General features: G+C 43.2%; 1 protein-coding gene across 6 annotated transcripts in view; it reads left to right on the forward strand.

Moving 5' to 3' along the window:
- Positions 1–549: 549 nt before the first annotated feature.
- The window catches only part of TBC1D1 (TBC1 domain family member 1), a 224150-nt gene continuing 200212 nt past the window's right edge, over positions 550–24487 (forward strand). For all 6 annotated transcript variants that reach the window (XM_082611481.1, XM_082611485.1, XM_082611484.1 and 3 more), the window contains exons 1-2: positions 550–1049; positions 18003–18510. In XM_082611481.1, coding sequence (XP_082467607.1) covers positions 18094–18510 — 417 coding nt within the window. In that variant the 5' untranslated portion in view covers positions 550–1049; positions 18003–18093. The remainder of the gene's footprint in view (positions 1050–18002; positions 18511–24487) is intronic.

Raw genomic sequence — 24487 nt, forward strand, 5'->3', positions numbered from 1 at the left:
CTGGTGTTTAATAGGGGAGGGCACTTCAGCCTCCGGTTATTCCCCGAGTCCCCGATTTTCGACCCTTGCCTGCAAGCGCCGCATAGGATGCCAGTGCCGAATTCACTCCCTGCCTAGGACGGGAAGAAGGGGTGATGCGGGGGACAGTCAGGTGGCTTGATCGCTTTGCTGTGTTCTGTGCGATTTTCACCCGGTCCATTTCTGAGAGAGAAGGCGAGAGTGCTGATGAGGCGAGGCTACTGAAGGGGAACGGAGAGCGGGCTGGCAGTGCCACCTGCTGAGAGCCCCGCAGGCGGAGAGCGCGGCGGGCAGTGCCACCTGCTATAAATAGGCCGCCGAAGACAGGGTGTGCAACCGTACATCCCTCCTCGGGGGCCTTAATCACGCGCGGGGCTCCGCGTTTCCGGAGCCGTAGGCATTCGGCGGCCAAGATCCTGCTCTGGGGCTGGGTGGGGGCGGCGCCCGGCACACCCTCTCCCGGGCCGGGGCTGGAGGCCGGGGGGGCGGGTTGAGGATGGACCGCTGGGGAGGGGAGAGATAGCGAAGGGAGGGAGGGCGCGACGGACCCACACTGCAGCAGCTGTTGTCCGTGTGTGACTCGCCCGTCCCGGCCATGCCGCTCGCGAGTCAAACGGCGCAGTGGAGAGGGAGGAAGCATCGCTTCTCCCTCTCAGGTCCCTGGGGACCGAGTTGGGAGATCCTGGGTTCTGCCCTCCCCTCGCCTCCCCTGCGCTCGCCCTGCCGCGGAGGAGGAAACGCGAGCCGCGCGCAGACACCACCTCCTTCTCCTCCTCCGCCTCCGCCGCCGCCTCCGCCGCCGCCGCCGCCGCCGTACCCGCGCCTCGGTGCCTGTTGCTACCGCCGCCGCGGGACCCGCCGTGTCCTCAGCCGGCAGGAGAAGAGGCGGGAGTCTTCCCGGCGCCCCGCGGCGGGAAGAGAGCAGCCCGCCGGGCGCGATGCGCGCCCCGCCCGCCCAGGCCGTCCCCGGGCTGCCCCCAGCACCTGCGCGCCGCGGCCGGGCCGCGGGCTCTGAGCGCGCCGCAGCACAGGTAGGCGCTTCCTGGGGCCTCACCCACGCCAGCCCGCCACCTCCTCGCGGGGCATCCCGGCCGACCCCAACCCCAGCAGGCCCCTGCGCGCCCGGGCCCGCGGAAAAGCTGGAATCCAGCGCTCCAGGGACGTTCCTGCTGTCCTTGCCGCGCGGGGGTCTCTCGGTGGGGAGGAAGTTCACTGCCACCTCGTTGTCCCCTACTTGGAAGAAAGCGAAACTCGTTTTTCGAGTAAGACCCTGGAGCTCCTGCAGGCACCCTCCCTCTGCCCCGCCCTTCACTCCCGCTCGCAGTTCTCTCATCTCCCTCCTCCCCGCTCCCGCTAGATACCTCTAGGGCTAGTTTGTAAGGCGACCAGACGGAGGAAGGGCGGTCAGAGTGACCCCAGGCCACCCTGTAAAAGTTCAGGGTACTTTGCAGTAGCAACTTTGGCAGCTCCACCAGTGCGCTCAACTTTACTTTCTATGGGCACATCCTGTACCAGTCATTTTGAAATCCTGCTTAATTGTTTCTAGCAGCTTCCTGATCGGTCTGTGATTAAACTTCAGACTTCGCCACACGTTGTTGTTGTTGTGTGTGTGTGTGTGTGTGTGTGTGTGTGTGTGTGTTTAAAAGAGATGTCATTAACTTTGAAATCCACCTAGAGGCGGCTTTACGTGTGGCGATTTCATTTAAGTAGATTGTTCTCTGGAAGTTATTTAAAAAGGAAAAAAAAAACCGAAACTGATGTGATTGTTCCTCCCACCAAACAGTTTAGTTTTCAGAGTGCCCTACATTAATTCATGGGTATTCACTTCATAGATCGCTCGTTCTTCCTTTTAGATAATTGGGTGATTTCATTTATTAATATAATCAGACTTTGAAAGAGCATTTTAAAATGACCTGGTTTAAATGGGTCACATCCACGAAACTCAGCTATCTCTACAAGTCCAAACTTCTAAACTTTTTGCTCTGTCCTTAAACGGAACTGCAGAGACCTTGATAAAAACCCCTTTTTGGGGCTTCCCTGGTGGCGCAGTGGTTGAGAGTCCGCCTGCCGATGCAGGGGACACGGGTTCGTGCCCCGGTCCGGGAGGATCCCACATGCCGCGGAGCGGCTGGGCCCGTGAGCCATGGCCGCTGGGCCTGTGCGTCCAGAGCCTGTGCTCCGCAACGCGAGAGGCCACAACAATGAGAGGCCCGCGTACCGCAAAAAAAAAAAAAAAAAAAAAAACCCCGAAAAAACCCCTTCTTTGGGAAAGCAGAAATTCATTCTCTTCCCCAGACTTGAGATGAGATTGGTGAGCTGAAGCACGGCCACCTCCGGGTTTTGTTGTGTTTTGGGAGCCGGCTGTGGGTGGGAGGGGTCGGGATGAGGAATGAACGGAGAGCTGTTCCAAGAGGCTGCGAATCCACCTTGCAGAACGACTCTTCATGTTTCTGAACACTTGATGTTCTGTCACTATCTTGGTCAGGGATCCCTGAAACAGCTGGGTTCCGCACAGTTTCCTAGAGTTGAGATGGCTTCTCTTGCTTGGGGAGGAGGTTGCCTCCTGCTCGTCTCCTTCCTGGGAACCTTGAAGAATGTCTTAAGGAATAAGGACATTGCATGAAAAACTTTGCATAAAATAGGATTAACTGGGAATTCTCCGGGTCCAGTGGTTAGGTCTCTGCCCTTGCACTGCAGGGGGCCTGGGTTTGACCCCTGGTGGGGGAACTAAGATCCTGCAAGCCGTCTGGTGTGGCCAACAAATAAAAATAGAATAATTAGTAAAAATTAAAAAAAAATAAAATAAAATAGGACTGACTGCTTTTGTAAACAGGTGTTTTACAGCTCTTTGAAGTGGAAAGCTATGGCAGTCTTGAATCTGCCAGTTTCTTTTTTTTCCTACCAAGGTATAGGGAAATAAGGCCATAAAAAGTGCTTGCTCTCCAGAATTCTCTATTAAATACCCATTGACAAAACATGAGCTACTGGATAGTGAGCACAGCTGTGAATTAAAGGGAGCTGTGGAAATGTTTAGAGGAAATTTTCTGAAGTGAACACAGTGGAATATCCTGAGATTATCAGCTGAGTGCAAGGAGATATAAAAGGACTAAGTGTGGCTCAAAGTAGTAAATGAAATAATCAAGCGATATTTAAGGTAAATGCCTTTGTGTGGATTTGTCCAGCCGCTGGCAAACCAGCAAAATGGGAGAAATGTTCATTGGTGTATGTATAAATTATTAGCATCAAAGTAAAGCTTTGTAAATGGAACTCTCCACTTAGTCTATCTTTATCTTTCCCACTGAGAGCTCTGGAGATTTCTCCTTTCGCTATGGTAACATTTCTGGTTGGGTGCAGCCATGTCAGTGTTAGCCTTTTATCCCATGTGACATTGCTTGTCATAGTACGAGGCAGTTTGAGGAAGAAAAGGGCAACTCTGAAGAAATAGTTCAGTTTACCCCTCTTCCCTTATTATCAGCTGTTGACGGTCTCTGTGTCCCACTTCCCTAGGAGGCCACCTTCACCTGGGTGAAGTGGAGGGACCTGTGTTCGAATCCTGGTTCTGCCACTTGCTGCCAGTATGACCTTGGGCAAGTGACCTCATTTTTCTGTGCCAGCAACTTCCTTCTGGTTTCTCATCTTTAAATTGGAGCTGATAATGATCATTATAGTCCATAATAGTCCTTATTTGGATATGATCAATAATGGTCCTTATTGGCCAGGGTTGTTGTGAGAGCTAAACCTGTTAACAGACTCACAGTTAGTGGTATTATGTGTTAACAATTAATATTATTACTTTTAGGAGAATAACTTAAAGCAGCCATGCAGCAGGGAGGGTTAGACATAACCCCTAGAGGCCAACTGGGACCCCCCCAACCCCTTTATCCTGTGTAATACAGTAGAAGAGAATATAAGAAGTGACAGTCGCATTCTAAAGGACTAGGCTTGAATTAGCTCTGATTTATATGGGAAGGGAATCATTCAGAACAGCATTACTTTATGTGTCAAATTAGAGAGGCAAGGCCTGGTACTGGAGCGTCCTTGATGATGTGAATGTTAGAAGCACTGACTCCAGGAGCTCTGCATGATAGTGAAATAGCCGACGGCTCCAAAGATCTTTAGGACTTGTGGGTGATTCCTGGGTGAGCAGCACACTGCTGTGATTGGGTGAGATTCTGTGCAGGAAATGGACAAAGAGCTGAGCCAAGCCAGTGATCCCACGGCATGAGATTATTCAGGTGGCAGAATAATCCTGTTCAGCCTCATGCCTACTCTATCTAGGGTAAAGAACAGAAAAATTAAGTCATTGATTCTCAAGGGGAAATGAGTGGCCACTCGGGGTTCCCTGTCTATCCTGCAGGTCCCTGACAGTTAAACAGTACTGACTGGCTCCTAACCTGGCCTGGAGCTAGAAGCTTCTAGCAGCCCTCCTTCATCCATTTATCTCGCCCTCCTGCCCTCCCACCAGCCCTCTGAGGAGGTGAGAGGGGAGGCTGGGGCAGGGGCTATGGTATGGTTAGCTACTGGGAAGTCCCCGTCCTACTCCCTGTGGCTTGCTGGGAGGGAGGGGAGGGGGGCCTGGGAAGAGAGGGGGTTCCCAATGGCAGCCAGCTAACTCCCACCATCACCTCTCTCGCTTCCTGATCAGTAAACCCCACCCTTTCTTCACGTACCTCTCCCACGTTTATATTCTTGAAGGGAAGGTGAAAGCAGCTTTCTATCCCCACACAATGCTGGGGACATTTGGTATTATACATTATGAAAATGAGATTCACCAGATTTTAGAGACAAAAGAAAACTTGAGGATGCTCTTGTGCCATTCTTTTATAAGAATAAACTTGAGATTTGAAGAAGTAACTTGTTTCCTCAACTTCACACTTGAAAGTGTTTTCGTGAGAAAACTGAGGTTCTTTGCAGCACGTGGATGGTAGTCAGGGGCTTGGATTGTCCTAATTCTGTCACCAAACTTGGACAAGCCATTTGGCTTCTCCAGTTTCCTCATTTCCCTCACATATGAGGGAAATTTCTGAGTGGCTTGAAAGGACCTTTCTAGCTTTAAAATTTTGTGATTCTAGGTGCGTGCTTCCAGGGATACTTAGCATAGCAGGACTCACTAACAAGGTTATTGGAACTGTTCTAATAAAAGAGTATCTTTGTGTTTTGAGTTCTACCTTGTTTATGGGCTGTGGTGGGTAGGAGTTGTGTAGAACACAGATGGTCTCTGTAAGGGATAGGGTTTGTCCACAGATGACTCTACTATTGAAAACACGACTAGATGCTCACCGGAATAACAGATCAGAGTATTTCTTTTTTTTTTTTTTTTTTTTCGGTACGCGGGCCTCTCACTGTTGTGGCCTCTCCCGTTGTGGAGCACAGGCTCCGGACGCTCAGGCTCAGCGGCCATGGCTCACGGGCCCAGCCGCTCCGCGGCATGTGGGATCTTCCCGGACCGGGGCACGAACCCGCATCCCCTGCATCGGCAGGCGGACTCTCAACCACTGCGCCACCAGGGAAGCCCCAGAGTATTTCTTTTTTCTTTTTCTTGAGGACATTACTTTTTAATGCACAGAATAATAATGGGTGGATCATGATGATTTCATAATGATAATTTTGAATTAAGAAAAGGACAATTTATTTTATTTCTTCTGTGTAAAACATGTTACTTATGTTTATCGGGTTCTAATTAAGAATTTAAACAATGAAATGTATATATATATGTCATTTATTTTTTAAATTCTGTTAAAATATAGTTAAAAAATCACACACAGAGCTTCCCTGGTGGTGCAGTGGTTGAGAGTCCGCCTGCCGATGCAGGGGACACAGGTTCGTGCCCCGGTCTGGGAAGATCCCACATGCCGCGGAGCGGCTGGTCCCGTGAGCCATGGCCGCTGAGCCTGCGCGTCCGGAGCCTGTGCTCCGCAACGGGAGAGGCCACAACAGTGAGAGGCCCGCGTACCGCAAAAAAAAAAAAAAAAAAAAAAAAATCACACACAGATAAATCTTATTTATTTGAAAACATTTTCTTATATGAATTATTTACCCATTTGTGCTGGGTACCTAAGTTTTCTACCCCCAAAATTACAGAGAATTAGCGAAGAAGTAATTTTTTAAGAAGTGTGGCACTATCAGCCCTTCCTTCCCCTGAAGTCCCTAAATAATAAAAGTTACCATATTTTATAAGATTTCAGGTTTATTTTATTCAAGACCCCTATGGTAGTGTTTGGGAAATAATCGTTTGGGTGAAATAGGGCAAGCACTTCGATTCTGTTCCTCTTCTTACGTTTTCCTTGTAGTCCCTCTTACCTGTCCATGGCACTGCCCTAGCCACGCAAATCTAGTAGAAATCAGTGAAGACTGTCTCAGATCAGAGTATTTCTTACTGAGGTCTGAGACACAAGAGGCTTCCTGGAATAAGTGGTTCTACATGGGGACTAAAGGATGGGTCACAGATTGCATGCAAATGATGTGGATTGAGATGGCTTAAAAAATAATCTGATGGTTTATTAGGATTATTCAAATGGTTCTTCTGTTTCATGGAACTTTTTTTTTCTTTTTTAAAATTTATTTATTTTCTTTTAAAAAATTTTTTGTTATTATTTTTTAATTTTTGGCTGCATTAGGTCTTCATTGCTTTGCGTGGGCTTTCTCTAATTGCTGTGAGCAACTACTCTTGGTTGCAGTGCGCGGGGTTCTCACTGTGGTGGCTCCTCCTGTTGCAGAGCACGGGCTCTAGGTGCACGGGCTTCAGTAGTTGTGGCACGCAGGCTCAGGAGTTGTGGCTCGCGGGTTCTAGAGTGCAGGCTCAGTAGTTGTGGTGCACGGGCTTAGTTGCTCAGCGGCATGTGGGATCTTCCCAGACCAGGGCTCGAACCCGTGTCCCCTGCATTGGCAGGCAGACTCTCAACCACTGCGCCACCAGGGAAGCCCTACTTATTTTCTTATACAGCAGGTTCTTATTAGTCATCCATTTTATACAAATCAGTGTATACATGTCAATCCCAATCTCCCAATTTCATCACACCACCCCAACCCCAACCCCTCGCCACTTTCCCCCCCGCCTTGGTGTCCATATGTTTGTTCTTTACATCTGTGTCTCAATTTCTGCCCTGCAAACTGGTTCATCTGTACTATTTTTCTAGGTTCCACATATATGCGTTAATATACGATATTTATTTTTCTCTTTCTCACTTACTTCACTCTGTATGACAGTCTCTAGATCCATACACATCTCTACAAATGACCCAATTTCATTCCTTTTTAGGGCTAAGTAATATTCCATTGTATATATGTACCACTTCTTCTTTATCCATTCGTCTGTTGATGGGCATTTAGGTTGCTTCCATGACCTACCTATTGTAAATAGTGCTGCAGTGAACATTGTGGTGCCTGTGCGTTTTTGAATTATGGTTTTCTCTGGATATATGCCCAGTAGTGGGATTGCTGGGTCATATGGTAATTCTATTTTTAGTTTTTTAAGGAACCTCCATACTGTCCTCCATAGTGGCTCTATGAATTTACATTCCCACCAACAGTGCAAGAGGGTTCCCTTTTCTCCACACCCTCTCCAGCATTTATTGTTTCTAGCTTTTCTGATGATGCCCATTCTAACATGTGTGAGGTGATACCTCATTCTAGTTTTTTTTTTTTTTTTTTCGGTACATGGGCCTCTCACTGTTGTGGCCTCTCCCGTTGTGGAGCACAGGCTCCGGACGCGCAGGCTCAGCGGCCATGGCTCACGGGCCTAGCCACTCCACAGCACGTGGGATCCTCCCGGCCCAGGGCACAAACCCGCGTCCCATGCATCGGCAGGCGGACTCTCAACCACTGCGCCACCAGGGAAGCCCCCCTCATTGTAGTTTTGATTTGCATTTCTCTAATAATTACTGATATTGAGCTGCTTTTCTTGTGCTTCTTGGCCATCTGTATGTCTTCTTTGGAGAATTGTCTGTTTAGGTCCTCTGCCCATTTTTTGGATTGCGTTGTTTGTTTTTTTAATATTGAGCTGCATGAGCTGTTTATATTTTTGGAAGTTAATCCTTTGTCCGTTGATTCATTTGCAAATACTTTCTCCCATTCTGAGGGCTGTCTTTTTCTCTTGTTTGTGGTTTCCTTTGCTTTGCAAAAGCTTTTAAGTTTCATTATGTTCCATTTGTTGACTTTTGTTTTCATTTCCATTACTCTAGGAGGTGGATCAAAGAAGACCTTGCTGTGATTTATGTCAAAGAGTGTTCTTCCTATGTTTTCCTTTAAGAGTTTTACAGTGTCCAGTCTTACATTTAGGTCTCTAATCCATTTTGAGTTTATTTTTGTGTATGGTGTTAGGGAGTGTTCTAATTTCATTCTTTTACATGTAACTGTCCAGTTTTCCCAACACCACTTATTTAAGAGACTGTCTTTTCTCTATTGTATATCCTTGCCTCCTTTGTCATAGATTAGTTGACCATAGGTGTGTGGGTTTATCTCTGGGCTTTATATCCTGTTCCACTAATCTATATTTCTGTTTCTGTGCCAGTACCATACTGTCTTGATTACTGTAGCTTTGTAGTATAGCCTGAAGTCAGGAGGTATGATTCCTCCAGCTCCATTTTTTTCCCACAAGACTGCTTTGGCTATTCAGGGTCTTTTGTTTCTCCATACAAATTTTAAGATTTTTTGTTCTAGTTCTGTAAAAAATGCCATGGCTAACTTGACGGGGATTGCACTGAATCTTTTGATTACTTTGGGTAGTATAGTCATTTTCAGAATATTGATTCTTCCAATCCATGAACATGGTATATCTCTACATCTGTTTGTATCAGCTTTAATTTCTTTCATCAGTGTCTTATAGTTTTCTGCATACAGGTCTTTTGTCTCCCTAGGTAGGTTTATTCCTAGGTATTTTATTCTTTTTGTTGCAGTGGTAAATGAGAGTGTTTCCTTAATTTCTCTTCCAGATTTTTCATCATTAGTGTATAGGAATGCAAGAGATTTCTATGCATTAATTTTTTATCCTTCAGCTTTACCAAATTCATTGATTAGCTCTTATAGTTTTCTGGTGGCATCTATAGGACTCTCTATGTATAGTATCACATCATCTGCAAACAGTGAAAGTTTTACTTCTTCTTTTCCAGTTTGTATTCCTTTTACTTCTTTGTCTTCTCTGATTGCCATGGCTAGGACTTCCAAAACTATGTTGAATAATAGTGGTGAGAGTGGACAGCCTTGTCTTGTTCCTGGTCTTAGTGGAAATGCTTTCAGTTTTTCACCATTGAGAATGATGTTTGCTGTGGGTTGTTTGTATATGGCCTTTATTATGTTGAGGTCGGTTCCCTCTATGCCCACTTTCTGGAGAGTTTTTATCATAAATGGGTGTTGAATTTTGTCAAAAGCTTTTTCTGCATCTATTGAGATGATCATATTGTTTTCATTCTTCAATTTGTTAATACAGTGTATCACATTGATTGATTTGCATATATTGAAGAATCCTTGAATCCCTGGGATAAATCCCACTTGATCATGGTGTATGATCCTTTTACTGTGTTGTTGGATTCTGTTTGCTAGTATTTTGTTGAGGATTTTTGCATGTATATTCATCAGTGATATTGGTGTGTAATTTTCTTTATTTATGATATCTTTTTCTGGTTTTGGTATCAGGGTGATGGTGGCCTCATAGAATGAGTTTGGGAGTGTTCCTTCCTCTGCAATTTTTTTGAAAGAGTTTGAGAAGGATGGGTGTTAGCTCTTCTCTAAATGTTTGATAGAATTCACCTGTGAAGCCATCGGGTCCTGGATTTTTGTTTGTTGGAAGATTTTTAATCACAATTTCAATTTCATTACTTGTGATTGGTCTGTTCATATTTTCTGTTTCTTCCTGGTTCAGTCTTGGAAGTTTATACCTTTCTAAGAATTTGTCCATTTCTTCCAGGTTGTCCATTTTATTGGCATAGAGTTGCTTGTAGTAGTCTCTTAGGATGCTTTGTATTTCTGCAGTGTCTGTTGTAATTTCTCCTTTTTCATTTCTAATTTTATTGATGAATAAAATTAATTTAAAATTTTATTAAAAATAATATTTTAATTAATAAAATTTTATTAAAATTTTAATTAATAAAATTTATTTATTAATAAAATAAAATTTTATTGGTCAATAAATTAATTTTATTGATTTGAATAAATCCTTCTTTTTCTTGATGAGTCTGGCTAATGGTTTATCAATTTTTTCTTCTCAAAGAACTAGCTTTTAGTTTTATTGATATTTGCTCTTGTTTTCTTTGTTTCTGTTTCATTTATTTCTGGTCTGATCTTTATGATTTCTTTCCTTCTGCAAACTTTGGGTTTTGTTTGTTCTTCTTTCTCTAGTTCCTTTAGGTGTAAGGTTAGATTGTTTATTTGAGATTTTTCTTGTTTCTTGAGGTTGACTTGTATTGCTATAAACTTCCCTCTTAGAACTGCTTTTGCTGCATCCCATAGGTTTTGGATCGTCGTGTTTGCATTATCATTCGTCTCTATGTATTTTTTTATTTCCTCTTTGATTTCTTCAGTGATTTGTTGGTTATTAAGTAACGTATTGTTTAGCCTCCATATGTTTGTGTTTTTTACATTTTTTTCCCTGTAATTGATTTCTAATCTCATAGCATTGTGGTCAGAAAAGATGCTTGATATGATTTCAATTTTCTTAAATTTACTGAGGCTTGATTTGTGACCCAAGATGTGATCTATCCTAGAGAATATTCCATGCGCACTTGAGAAGAAAGTGTAATCTGCTGTTTTTGGATGGAATGTCCTCTAAATATCAATTAAATCTATCTGGTGTATTGTGTCATTTAAAGCTTGTGTTTCCTTATTAACTTTCTGTCTGAATGGTCTGTCCATTGGTGTACGTGAGGTGTTAAAGTCCCCCACTATTATTGTGTTACTGTTGATTTCCTCTTTTATAGATGTTAGCAGTTGCCTTATGTATTGAGGTGCTCCTATGTTGGGTGCATATATATTTATAATTGTTATATCTTCTTGGATTGATCCCTTCATCATTATGTAGTGTCCTTCTTTGTCTCTTGTAACAGTCTTTATTTTAATGTCTATTTTATCTGACATGAGTATTGCTATTCCAGCTTTCTTTTGATTTCCATTTGCATGGAATATCTTTTTCCATCCCCTCACTTTCAGTCTGTATGTGTCCCTAGGTCTGAAGTGGGTCTCTTGTAGACAGCATATATATGGGTCTTGTTTTTGTATTCATTTAGTGAGCCTGTATCTTCTGGTTGGAGCATTTAATCCATTCATGTTTAAGGTAATTATCGATATGTATGTTCCTATTACCATTTTCTTAATCTTTGTGCGTTTGTTTTTGTAGGTCCTTTTCTTCTCTTGTGTTTCCCACTTAGAGAAGTTCCTTTAGCATTTGTTGTAGAGTTGGTTTGGTGGTGCTGAATTCTCATAGCTTTTGCTTGTCTGTAAAGCTGTTAATTTCTCCATAGAATCTGAATGAGATCCTTGCCAGGTTGAGTAATCTTGGTTGTAGATATTTCCCTTTCATCACTTTAAATATGTCATGCCACTCTCTTCTGGCTTATAGAGTTTGTGCTGAGAAATCAGCTGTTAACCTTATGGCAGTTCCCTTGTATGTTATGTGTCATTTTTCCCTTGTTGCTTTCAATAATTTTTCTTTGTCTTTAATTTTTGCCAGTTTGATTGCTGTTTGTCTCAGCGTGTTTCTCCTTGGGTTTCTCCTGCTTTGGAGTCTCTGTGCTTCCTGGACTTGGGTGGCTATTTCCTGTCCCATGTTAGGGAAGTTTTCGACTATAATCTCTTCAAATATTTTCTCTGGTCCTTTCTCTCTCTCTTCTCCTTCTGGGATCCCTATAATGCAAATGTTGTTGCGTTTAATGTTGTCCCAGAGGTCTCTTAGGCTGTCTTCATTTCTTTTCATTCTTTTTTCTTTATTCTGTTCCACGGCAGTGAATTTCACCAATCTGTCTTTCGGGTCACTTATCTGTTCTTCTGCCTCAGTTATTCTGCTATGGGTTCCTTCTGGTGTATTTTTCATTTCAGTTTGTTTGTTTGTTCCTTAATTCTTGTAGCTGTTCGTTCTTTAATTCTTCTAGGTCTTTGTTAAACATCTCTTTCATCTTGTCACTCTTTGCCTCCATTCTTTTTCCGAGGTCCTGGGTCATCTTCACTATCATTATTCTGAATTCTTTTTGTGGAAGGTTGCCTATCTCCACTTCATTTAGTTGTTTTTCGGGGGTTTTATCTTGTTCCTTCATCTGGTACATAGACCTCTGCCTTTTATCTTGTCTATCTTTCTGTGAATGTGGTTTTTGTTCCACAGGCTGCAGGATTGTAGTTCTTCTTGCTTCTGCTGTCTGCCCTCTGGTGGATGAGGCTATCTAAGAGGCTTGTGAAAGTTTCCTGATGGGAGGGACTGGTGGTGGGTAGAGCTGGCTGTTGCTCTGGTGGGCAGAGCTCAGTAAAACTTTAATCCACTTGTCTGCTGATGGGTGGGGCTGAGTTCCCTCCCTGTTGGTTGTTTGGCCTGAGGCAACCCAACACTGGAGCCTACCCGACTCTTTAGTGAGGCTAGTGGCAGGCTCTGGTAAGGCTCACGCCAAGAAGTACTTCCCAGAACTTCTGCTGCCAGTGTCCTTGTCCTCACGGTGAGACAGAGCCACCCCCCACCTCTGCAGGAGACCCTCCAATACCAGCAGGTAGGTCTGGTTCAGTCTCCTATGGGCTCACCACTCCTTCCCCTTTGTCCCAATGTGCACACTACTTTGTGTGTGCCCTCCGTTTCCCCCAGTCCTGTCGAAGTCCTGTAATCTAATCCCGGTAGCCTTTAAGTCTGATTCTCTAGGAATTCCTCCTCCCACTGCCAGATCCTCAGATTGGGAAGCCTGACATGGGGCTCAGAGCCTTCGCTCCAGTGGGTGGACTTCTGTGGTATAAGTGTTCTCCAGTTTCTGAGTCACCCACCCAGTAGTTATGGGATTTGATTTTATTGTTGTTGCACCCCTCCTACCATCTCATTGTGGCTTCTCCTTTGTCTTTGGATGTGGGGTGTCTTTTTTGGTGAGTTCCAGTGTCTTCCTGTTGATGATTGTTCAGCAGTTAGTTGTGATTCCGGTGCTCTCACAAGAGAGAGTGAAAGCACATCCTTCTACTCTGCCGTCTTGCTATCTAATCCTCATGGAACTTTATACTGAACAGTAAATAATTACCTAGTCTAAGTTACCATGAATCTTATGTCAGCAGAATCTGAATTGTTTATAAATAATTATGACTATGTCTGAAGTAGAACTTACTATTTGATAGTTTATTAACAGTGTTAAGGTCTGATCTACTTTTTACAAAGAAACTAAGATGTGCTCCAGCTGGTTGAAAAGTGAAAACTCAAGGCATCCAAATAGTTTTGTCAGTGAAATGGCAGAACTAATTTGATCACTGATTATTTACCAAATGATTCAAACGATTAAATTGTGTAATTTTTTTTTGCACTATGAACATATTCCCTTACAAGGAAACAAAGTAATTCTGCTACCTTTGTCGCCACCATATTAAGAACTGCCTCATCTACACTAATTGATAGATCTTGGGTCTATCCTTTGTAATAATTCTAGTACTGCTTTAAACATGTCTTGGGATTACCAGCTGTCAACAGTTAGAACTTCAAACAGATTCAGTTATATGAGTGGAAGCTGAGCCAGACATTTAATGCCACTTTCACCTGTAGGTGAGAGAAAAAAAAGGAGAGAGAGAGAGACCATTATTTATGGGGTTATATGAACTTCAAGTCTGTTTTCATCATCAAGAGAAGCTGTACTTTAAAGGAAAAGAGACAGGGAATACACTTTCATGAAATACTTTAGCACTCTAAATAAAATATGGGTTTATTTCTGAACTTTTGAACATTTAAAGTTAAAAAATTAGCCCTTAACTCTGTTCAAATTATATTATAAAAATTAATTCTTAGGATATATGCATATATATCACAGACAAAAACATAGAGGAGGGCTTCCCTGGTGGCGCAGTGGTTGAGAGTCCGCCTGCTGATGCAGGGGACACGGGTTCATGCCCCGGTCTGGGAAGATCCCACATGCCATGGAGCGGCTGGGCCCGTGAGCCGTGGCCGCTGAGCCTGCGCGTCCGGAGCCTGTGCTCCGCAATGGGAGAGGCCACAACAGTGAGAGGCCCGCGTACCATAAAAACAACAACAACAACAACAAAAAAAACATAGAGGAAAAAGAATAGACTTCAGTTCTAGTTCAGAAAAGGTTTAGAATTTGAATACTGGTTTTAGAGACCCCAAACCTTATGAGTTTAAGAAGCTTACAGACTTGTTGAGGGAAACCTATTCAAACTTTTAAAAGTAAATATGATGATAGGTACAAAGTGCAGCAGGACATGGTGATGGATGCCCTAAATCACCTTGGAAGGAAGACGTGATAGTTGCTTGAACTAGGAGTTGTATATGAGTTGGGATTAGGTTAGAGGACAAGAGTGGGAGTCATTGGGAGAGTCTTCTTGGGTCTATCATGATTCTATTTTGTGAGCAGAGACACTGACTGCTTTGTTCTGGACTACCTTTTCAATTTTTTTTTTTTTTAATAGCAGCAGCCATGGAAGATAGAAATAGTCTCTCTCTCTGGAGGACACTCCAGAATTGAAGGACAGACATGCTTACTCCCCATTATAAAATATTCAGTCCCCCGAAACTCAGGTGCCTTTCCTGTAACCCACTGTGGATACAGGTGTCACCTGGCCTGTGGGGATTGAGGGTCAGGGAACCAGCACAAATGCTGCCTCTGTGGCTACTGCTATTGCTCTGAGTAATAAATTGTCCCTTGTCTCTGACCTGGAAGTCTCATGTCCTCTACCAGGAGGCTAACTTGTGGCATCCTAACTTGTGGCAGCCTGACTTGTTAGCTTGCAAGTAGGGTAAATTCTCAGGCCCTCTACAGTTGGTGACAGGCATTGTGTTCCTGGGAGAGGGAACAGTATGCACTGTGGCACAGAGTTGTGAGAAATCACATTTCACATGGGGAACTGTGCCTAGTTACCTATCTTCAGAGCCAAAAAGTGCATGAAGGAGGGCATTTTAGGGGAGAATATGCAGTTGTAGATATAGACAGGACCAGGTTCTGAAGAGATCCTAAATGCCTTGTAGAGGAGTTTGGATTTTATGGGGGCTGTGATTAAGGAATTTTAGCAGAGGAGTGACGTGATCCATTTTATGGGTTAGTTGAATTACTCTAGGAAATATGTGAAGGCTGGATTGAAGATGGGGGCACCTTTTCTCCAGCTGAGAAAAGATAAGATATATTTAGATGTGAAGTCAGTTTAGAAGTAGTGATAGGGTGAAGAAGGGCTCTGAATGACTATCTTAGTCCGTTCAGGCTGCTGTCACAGAACATCACAGACTGGGTAGTTTCCAACAACAGAAACTTATTTCTCACTGTTCTGGAGGATGGGAAGGTCAAGGTCAAGGTGCTGGTGGATTCAGTATCTGGTGATGGCTGGCTTCCTGGTTCATAGGCTGCTGTCTTTTCCCTGTGTCCTCACATGGTAGAGGGGAAAGAGAGCTCTCTGGGTCTCTTATAAGGGCACTAATCCTATTCATATGGGTTCACCTCCCAAAGGCTCCACCTCCAGACACTCTCACAATGGGGATTAGGATTTCAACATATGAATGGAGGGAGGATGGACACAAACGTTCAGTCTACAGCTATGACTCCTTGGCTTTTGACTGGGCCAATAAAATAAAAAGTGATGCTGTTGCAGAGATGTAGCTTATGGGAAGGAAGAGAAGTTCTGGAAAGGAGGGAGGTGAGACTGAATTAGTTTTAAAACAGCTAAACTGAGGCTGAGGTGCTATCTGCGTAGGATATCCAGACAGAAATACTTAATAGACTATCCTGATCTGGAACTCAGGAAGGAGACAAACATATGGGAATCATCAGGGTTTATGTGGTAGATGCATTCTTGTGCAGCATTCAGGAGGACAGGTTGAGAATCAGGTGCAAAGTCAAAGCACCTGTGATAAGCGAATCACGCTCTCTGGACCTCAGTTTCCTAGGTCGTAAAAATGGCAGTAATAGTAGTCTCTAACTGAGACCAAGGTGAGAGATGAAGGTTGTTATGAAAATGAAATGAGAACACTTGCTAAGTGCCTCGTACCTCATGAAAGTAAGCTGTTAGCAGTGGCAGCAGGAGTATTAGAATGTGGTCACTGACATCAAGAGATTAGGTGAAATTGTCCAAAGGATGCAGGTGGAATGAGGGGAGAGGATGGAGTCAAGCAGGGGCGAAAAGCCATTAAGGAACTGAAAAGAAGCAACCAGAGAGGTAAGAGGAGAACCAGGAGAGTTTCAAGCAGGATGGAGTGGTCAACATTGAGAAATTCGTCAGAAGGGACAAGGCAGCTAAGGACTAAAAGTCCCCCTTTGAAGTTCACAACCAGAGGATGTGGGTGACCCTAATGGGAGCAATTGTGGGGGCTCTTCATTACTTCTGGCTGCAGTCTAGATTGTGGATGGGCAGGAGGGAGTGGAGACAGCAAGTGTAGACTTTACCTTGAAGACAGTTGTGTAGGGAAAGAAGAGTTGAGGCCGGGGGAGGTTTGAGGTCAAGGGAAACTATCTTTTTTTTTGGATGGGAGAGACTTCATTCACTCTCTTAAAATATCTATTGAGCCTATTCTGAGTCAGGCTCTGTGGGTGAATAAGATGCAGTCTCCGTCTTCATAGAATTTCTTCTTAGCGTGTGTATATATGATCAGGGAATACATGAGAGAATGAAGGTCCAGGGAGCAAATGAGTAAAGAATAGGGCTTGAGATCCTGTAGACAACTCAGCTTTGGACAGAAGGGTTTTGTCATCCAGTGGAGCAGGAGGGTGTTAAGATACGTCAAATGTGGTTTTTGAAAATCACCCATAGAGAAGGAAAAATTACCCACTGAGTGAGTTTGGGTCCTAGTACAGGAAACACCCTCTATTGATGAGGAGATGCAAGATGCAAGGAGATGCAAGGAGATGCAAGGTATTTTGTTTCGTTCATGTACTATAAGTACATGAACGAAACAAAATATTTATGATGAGGGCTTCCCTGGTGGTGCAGTGGTTGAGAGTCCGCCTGCCGATGCAGGGGACACGGGTTCGTGCCCCGGTCCGGGAGGATCCCACATGCCGCGGAGCAGCTAGGCCCGTGAGCCATGGCCGCTGAGCCTGCGCATCCAGAACCTGTGCTCAGCAGCGGGAGAGGCCACAACAGTGAGAGGCCCGCGTACAGCAAAAAAAAAAAAAAAAAAAAAATTTATGACGGTGTTCAGAACATAATAGTTGCCAAGTACATGTTAATGGAATTTGAATTGGTGATTCAGAACCTCTAGGCTACATCAGGGAGAGCCTTTTTTTCTTTTGGCTGTGGCCGTGTGTCATGTGGGATCTTAGATCCCTGACCAGGGGTGGAACCCATGCCCTCTGCGTTGGGAGTTCAGAGTCTTAACCACTGGACCGCCAGGGAAGTCAGAAAGAGCGTTTTAAAGCTTCAGTGGTATCATAAGTGATAAGGTCAGTTGTTGAAAACTGGACTGGTTCAATAGACTGTGATGATAGAGAGCTGATATTTTTTTCTTGCAAGATTACTTTCTTGGGGGAAGCCACCAGTACTGAATTTGATCATCTTAAAAAATTCCTTGAAAGTATGTTAAATAATGCATCAGGGTTTAAAGCCGTCCAAGCAGCACTATATTGTTTTCTATGGTGCTGGCCTTTGTTGGCTCTATGAGGCTTATGTTTAACCTGAGTCCCCCGGTGGGATCTTTGTAACCCGTAGTGAGTGTGACAGTTATGACATTTTCAGGTTTTATATGTAATACGATTTCAAGAAAGCTCTTTCTAGACAGAGCAGTGTATGTGAACTAATATCTATTTCTTCCTCTATTTGGGTTTCAGCCTCTTAAGCTCTGAAATGCTGTGACTTCATTAAATTCTAATGCCTCTGTTTTTCTCCTGCAGGATTCTGCATCAGAAGCATGTAAAATAGATTGCTTGGTCTAAAACAGAAAACAGTGGCAATGTTTTGCTGAGTTTCCAGACCCTTCCCAACATGGAACCAATAACCTTCACAGCAAGGAAACATCTGTTTCCTAGCGAGGTCTCGGTGGAATTTAGCCTCCAGCTGGTGGGCTTCTTACCCGTGCATTCTCTGACCACCATGCCCATGCTGCCTTGGGTCGTGGCAGAGGTGCGAAGGCTCAGCGGGCAGTCCTCCAAAAAGGAGTCTGGTACCAAGCAAGTCCACCTTTGTGTTTCACCCTCCGGACTGAGATGTGAGCCTGAGCCAGGAAAAAGTCAACAATGGGATCCACTGATCTGTTCCAGCATCTTCGAGTGTAAGCCTCAGCGAGTTCACAAACTGATTCATAACAGTCAAGACCCAAGTTATTTTGCTTGTCTGATTGAAGACGATGCAGCCAATCAGCAGAGTATCTGCTATGTGTTCAAAGCTGATGGTCAAACAAAAGTAAGTGGAGGTGGGGATCAAAAAAGATGAAGGTGTGGCTGGATAGTTTTTGTTGTACAGGATCAGAACATTTATTTTAAGATACTGGAATTAATAAGGAGTTAATGCTGTAGTTATACATAGATTATTTCACTGGATTTTCAGTTCATGGGGATAAGTTCTTTATAGTCTTGAAGAACATTTGATAATAGATATTAAAATGAGAAGCTTCTGAGTTCAAAAATTCAACAGAGAAATCTTTCTAAGCGTGTACATAAGAGCTGAACTATCAGGATTCAGATCATTTAAGATGTGTGTTCTAAAGCAGCGCTTCGCAAACAGAAATGTGCCTATGAAGGACCTGGGGATCTTGTTAAAATGCAAAATCTGATCCAGTAGGTCTGGGATGGACCTTGAGAGTCTGCATTTCTAACAAGCCTCCAGGTGACGCGGGCGCTGCTCCTTTGAAGACTGCATTTTGAGTAGCAAAGTCCTAGATCAGCGAGCTCCACATTTTTTATCTTGTTAACAAAAACATATTTATTTATAAGCTGTATAAGAGTATTATTAGGCAGTTTCCCAAGGTATTATATTCACTTAGGCAGAGACCATTGGTAAAAAATAGTGGATATGAATCTAAGTTTTGATACTTTCAGGTTTTTTTTTTTTTTTTTTTTGGCTAACTTCATGTCTGATCTGACCAGCTTGTTGTTATATCTTATGATACGGGTGAGAAAGATATTATATGAGAAATGGTAAAAAACAATATCACCAGCTCTACTGTTTTCCCATTTATTTGCGCTTGTTTTGTTGCTAGCATATTTTTGCAGTTCTGTGCAGGACTCATTCAAAGCCACCTGGCCGTTTTGTGAGGGTTACTTTAGATACAATTGAAAATATAACCCCGACAGTCACTTTCTCAGTTCGGCCCATGTAAACTGGCTACAGAAAGCAAGCAAGCAGGTGAGGGCCTTGCTGCTAACCCCACAAGCTGAGGAATGCCCATGCTAGGCCTTGAGTGCCTCGCCGGCCTGTGTGGCTGTCTGCCCCACACACTGGAGCAGACTCTGAGGATGCTAATGCCAATCCTTGTGGTAAATGTCAGTGAATAGAAAGAGAAATGCTAGTGTTTTCTCCCTGCACCCCACTGGGGTTTTTTTTGGCATACCCTCCATGTTGCACGAACCTCATTTGGAAATTAACATTCTTGGTGGCTAAGTGGATTTGTGGAGACTCACTTTTGTTTGTTCTTTCCTTGGTTCTCTCACTCGTTCAGATTGTTGCTCCAGGTACTGGGTGGGAGGATGTAGTACAGGTTAGAAGGGAGACAGAAGTGGCAGCAGGTAAATACCACATGGTCTGTGGACAGGGCGTGATGGGAAGACAGAGAATGGGGCTTAACACACTGGAGTATAAGGAAGGCTTTTTGAAATAATGGCTCATCTGGAGCTAAAAACCACTATTTTATGCACAAAATAGGATATCTTCTTAATAAAAAGCATTCGATGTTATTGTTCATGCATCTCAGGTGGGGCAGCGTCCCAGTTCAGAGGGACTAACTTCCGGGATTCTAGTCCTATCTGCCACCTGTAAACTAGGTGGCCTCAGGCAACGCTGAGCCTGTTTCCTTATCTGTAAAATGGGGATAATTACAGTCTCTGTCTCGTAGAGTTGCTGGGAGGACTAAATGAACTAGAATGGAACCTAAAACTAGTACGCATTTATGGCTATAAAAATTTTCACTAAAGAAAGTTTTACCAGAAGCAGATTACATGCTAATTTCACTTCTAGTCTTAAGTAAAAAGAAAAAGAGACCAAGATGAGTGTCTTCAGCTCTCAGGATGAGATCCTGGTCATCCTTGAGCAACATTTTTATAAACTAGACACTTAAAAAACTGCATAAGTAAATTTAATGGTTGCTTTTATTTGGGCAGATTCCAGAATGAAAATTAGAGGACTGAACAGCCTGTACTCCGTGCCAGGTCTATATAAGGACTGAGTTTCCTTGGGGGGAGTTTTTTCATGGAATAGTTGTTCAACACTTTACACTTTTGACTTTTTCCCAAAATCTTTTATAGCCATCTGAGACCAGGCTTCTAGCCAGTTATTCAGCTACCTCACAGGAGGAGAGATTTATAACTAAATTCTGGAACTGGGGCTTTGAGTCGTGCTGAAAGTAAAGAATTGGCCTTACTCTGTGTTCTAAAAAGCCATGGTAGAAATATGAATCTGTTCTTAAGTTATTTTTGGCTTGCTTACAATTTTTACAAACAAATTGCCAGTACTCAGAGTAATAAATTACTGTCATCCTGCTGGTTTTATAAAAGAGTAATTTGTAACATAAGCATCTCAGTCAGTGATTCTCCTGTTGTCGGAAACTGAATGGTAAACCAAATTGGCCCTGATTCTAGCTGACATGATATCCTTTATGTTCTTGGGACATCCTGGCACGGTATCTCATAACAGAAGATTATCTGCTATAGGAGCATGTTAACCTATGTCATCATTTCTCCTATTTGTAGCATTTGCTCAGTGAAATAATTCTGTAGATTATGGCCTCTTCTAAATAAATGAGGTCAGTATCCACCTGTATTTGCCAGAAAAGATATATGCATTTACTGCCAGGGTCATAAGCACAGAACTACTGTGTGAGAGGAAACGCTTTGAGCAGCATATAAATTAACTTATTGAAGGTCTAGGGAGAAGAGACACGAAAAGGAATAGTTTTATAAGCACAACATGAGATTCTGTTTCCCATTGTATGTTCCATAGAATATGCTCAAGGTGTTCCACACAGAAAAGCTTCCATGATCAAAATATATTAGGGCAGCATCTCAAACTTTTTGATCTGAAGACCCTTTTCACTCTAAAAAATTATTGAGTATCCCAAAGAGTTTAATGTGGGTTATATCTATTAATACTTTTATATTAGAAATTAAAACTGAAAAGGTATAAAGGTTTTAATTTATTGAAAAACAAAATAAGCCCCATATATGTAAGCCTAAACAATATTTTTTTGTGAAAAATAATTGTATTTTCCCAAAAATTTAGTGATAAGAGTGGCATATGGACCTCCCTGGTGGTGCAGTGGTAGAGAGTCCGCCTGCCGATTCAGGGGACACAGGTTCATGCCCCGGTCCGGGAGGATCCCACATGCCGCGGAGCGGCTGGGCCCGTGAGCCATGGCCACTGAGCCTGCGCGTCTGGAGCCTGTGCTCCTCAGCAGGAGAGGCCACAGCAGTGAGAGGCCTGCATACCGCAAAAAAAAAAAAAAAAAAAAAAAGAGTGGCATACTTTTACTTTTTGTTTGTTTGGTTTTTTGCAAATCTCTTTCATGTCTGGATCAATAGTCAACTATTAATTCTCAGCTGGTTCTCCAGTCATTCTTGTGTGATATGTTGTTTTGGTTGAGCATATGAAGAAAATTTGGCCTCACACAGATTTGTAGTAGGAAAAAGGAGAAATATTTTATAACCTTTTTAGAAAATTGTGGATATTTTTCTTTAATACTATACCAAAACTCGACAAATGGTAGTTTCTTAAAGGTTTGTTGCAATATGAAATCTGAAACCGTATCAAAGCACTTTTTGCACTTTGTTATATTAAAATCCATTAGTCTATCTTGTGCTTTAATGAATCTTTTAAGCCTGAATGATTCTGTAACATCATGCATTGATTATTTGGAAAATATTGGTTCACTGAGTTGTATAGACCACACTCTGAGAACTGCTCTATTAGGGAAACACTGTACTTTCTATTGTACTCTTCAATTATACATTAGTTCATTAAATCCCCAAGTTTATTGGACCATAGATTACATTTTCTCATAACTTCCAAGAACATCCCTCAGCACGCATGTGAACACAGTGGCATAAGGTTGTGGGTTGAAGTTTAGTTTTGAGTTAGTGTCTGTGGCAGGAAATGAAAACATCCACTCTGGGAAACATATGGATGCATGGGTGACCCTGACTAGGTCTTTACCCCATCACATGGCAAAGAAATCAAGAGTTCCTCCTGGACTCAGCCCTAGAAAAAGTGTAAAGTCTTAGAAAATTATCTCAAGATTCTTTCCTTCTGCAGTTCTTCAGCTTTGTCTCTTCTAAGAAGAACATCAGATTTGCCACTCCCTTGAGTCTTACTGTAGATCACTCAGAAGAGTATTTACATTTTAGTGCTTTTTTTAATCTACAAAGTAAAAAGCTCTGCTTCCTTTAAGAGACTTTCCAGCAATGAGTTGCAGGCAGCAGAAGTGTTGGGCTGAGGCTTCTGACATTGTATGTTGCTGTCTTATGCCAATAAAAGGAAAGAATGGATTCTGAATGGAGAATGGCAAGGATTATTGAGCTGGTAATGAGTGGAGGAGAAGTGTAGGCGGGTGTTCAGTGGGCAGTACGTGGGACCCGGGGTAAGGCAGAAATTGGGTGTGTGGAACCAGTTTTGCTGTAAGTGCCCATTCTTCTTCATCTGACTTATACCTATAACCTGTCCTGGCTTTTCAAACACTGTTCCTGACTTTAGCCAGATCTGATCTTCTGGATCTGGTGTCCAGTCTGGGCACAGTGTAGGGGTTTCATAGCTGTGATGGGATTGGTGTCATTAATGCAACAGTGCTCACTGGCTTCCCCTTCTGCACCCTCCCTAAGAGCATCTTGGATTTGTTAGAATCCTCTGACTACCGTGGCCTCTCCCATTGCGGAGCGCAGGCTCCAGACGCGCAGGCTCAGCGGCCATGGCTCACGGGCCCAGGCGCTCCGCGGCATGTAGGATCTTCCCGGACCGGGGCACGAACCCGCGTCCCCTGCATCGGCAGGCGGACTCTCAACCACTGCGCCACCAGGGAAGCCCTAGAATCTTGCTAGCTTCTTTCCTCCTTCTCCCAAGGAGGAAGTGTTATCTCTTGCTGGGACATAATAAAGTACTAAATCCTTAGGAATTAGGAGGAAGGAAAAGTGTGGCCAAGGAGCTTGGGTTGGGGGTTGGAGGAGCTGGAGTAACTGCATGGGAGGTAGACTTCTAGAAAGAAGTCTTCTTCTAGAAGAGGACTTTACTAAATGTTACTGAGGAAGATGTGTTTGAGAGAATGTCAATGTCCTTTGAAAGAATGGGTTTCCTTTTCCATGAGTTTTGACAACGAAACTTCATTTCTTGAGGAGGATCTATATCTGAGACTAAACCCTGTGGGCTCCCATACTGCTAATTTTAAGAGTACTTAACTATTTATAGGCTTAATTTAAGATCAATAAAGGTTTCCTTTTGAAATTTTCAGTAAAGAACTAGTGTATTCTCTCATGAGGCCCTGTAAGCACACTGTCTTTCTCAGTAACTTACGGACAGTGACCTCACCTAGACACTCTGGATTCGTTGTGTTGCATATCAGTCGAAAAGGTGGTCTGAAGTTGTTTTCCTTTGATTAGCAGGATTAATACGTAAGTCCCCTATATTAAAAGCCCAAGTTGCTTTGGCTGAGTTTTATGATTTAATTAACAATTTAAAAAAATTTTGGTTTTGATCGTAGCTTTGTTTCAGTTGCATTTTACCCATTACTCATTGATCTTAATAATTTCCCATCTGCTTGGAATTTTAAGTTAATGACTTAAAATATGCACCACTTATTTAAGGATTTTCAGTAGAGGCTGGCTTCGGTGGCATCTCTTGCTTGGCTGTTATATTTGCTGGCTCGTTACTTTCTTTCTTTGCTGGAGCGAAGATTGAAATTATAACATTGAGCTGGAGCGTTTTGTTCCTGAGGGTGATTATCCTGAAGCTCATAGTATTATTTTGCAGCTCTTCTTATCTAGCGCCCTTTCTGTATTGGGTCTTCATTTCTAAATATCAGACAATAGTCTTTCTTTGCTACTCAGGGAATGGTTCTGAGAAGGCTTTGTGGCGTATGTTTTGGAGGATTTTTTAATGGATGTTAAAATTGCCAATGGGCATCTTTAATCCATTCTGGTTATTATGTAAGGTTTCATTTGGGGGCCCACTCGGCGGCTATGAC

Source organism: Mesoplodon mirus, assembly GCF_964341445.2.
Source record: "Mesoplodon mirus genome assembly, chromosome: 2".
Taxonomy (NCBI): domain Eukaryota; kingdom Metazoa; phylum Chordata; class Mammalia; order Artiodactyla; family Ziphiidae; genus Mesoplodon; species Mesoplodon mirus.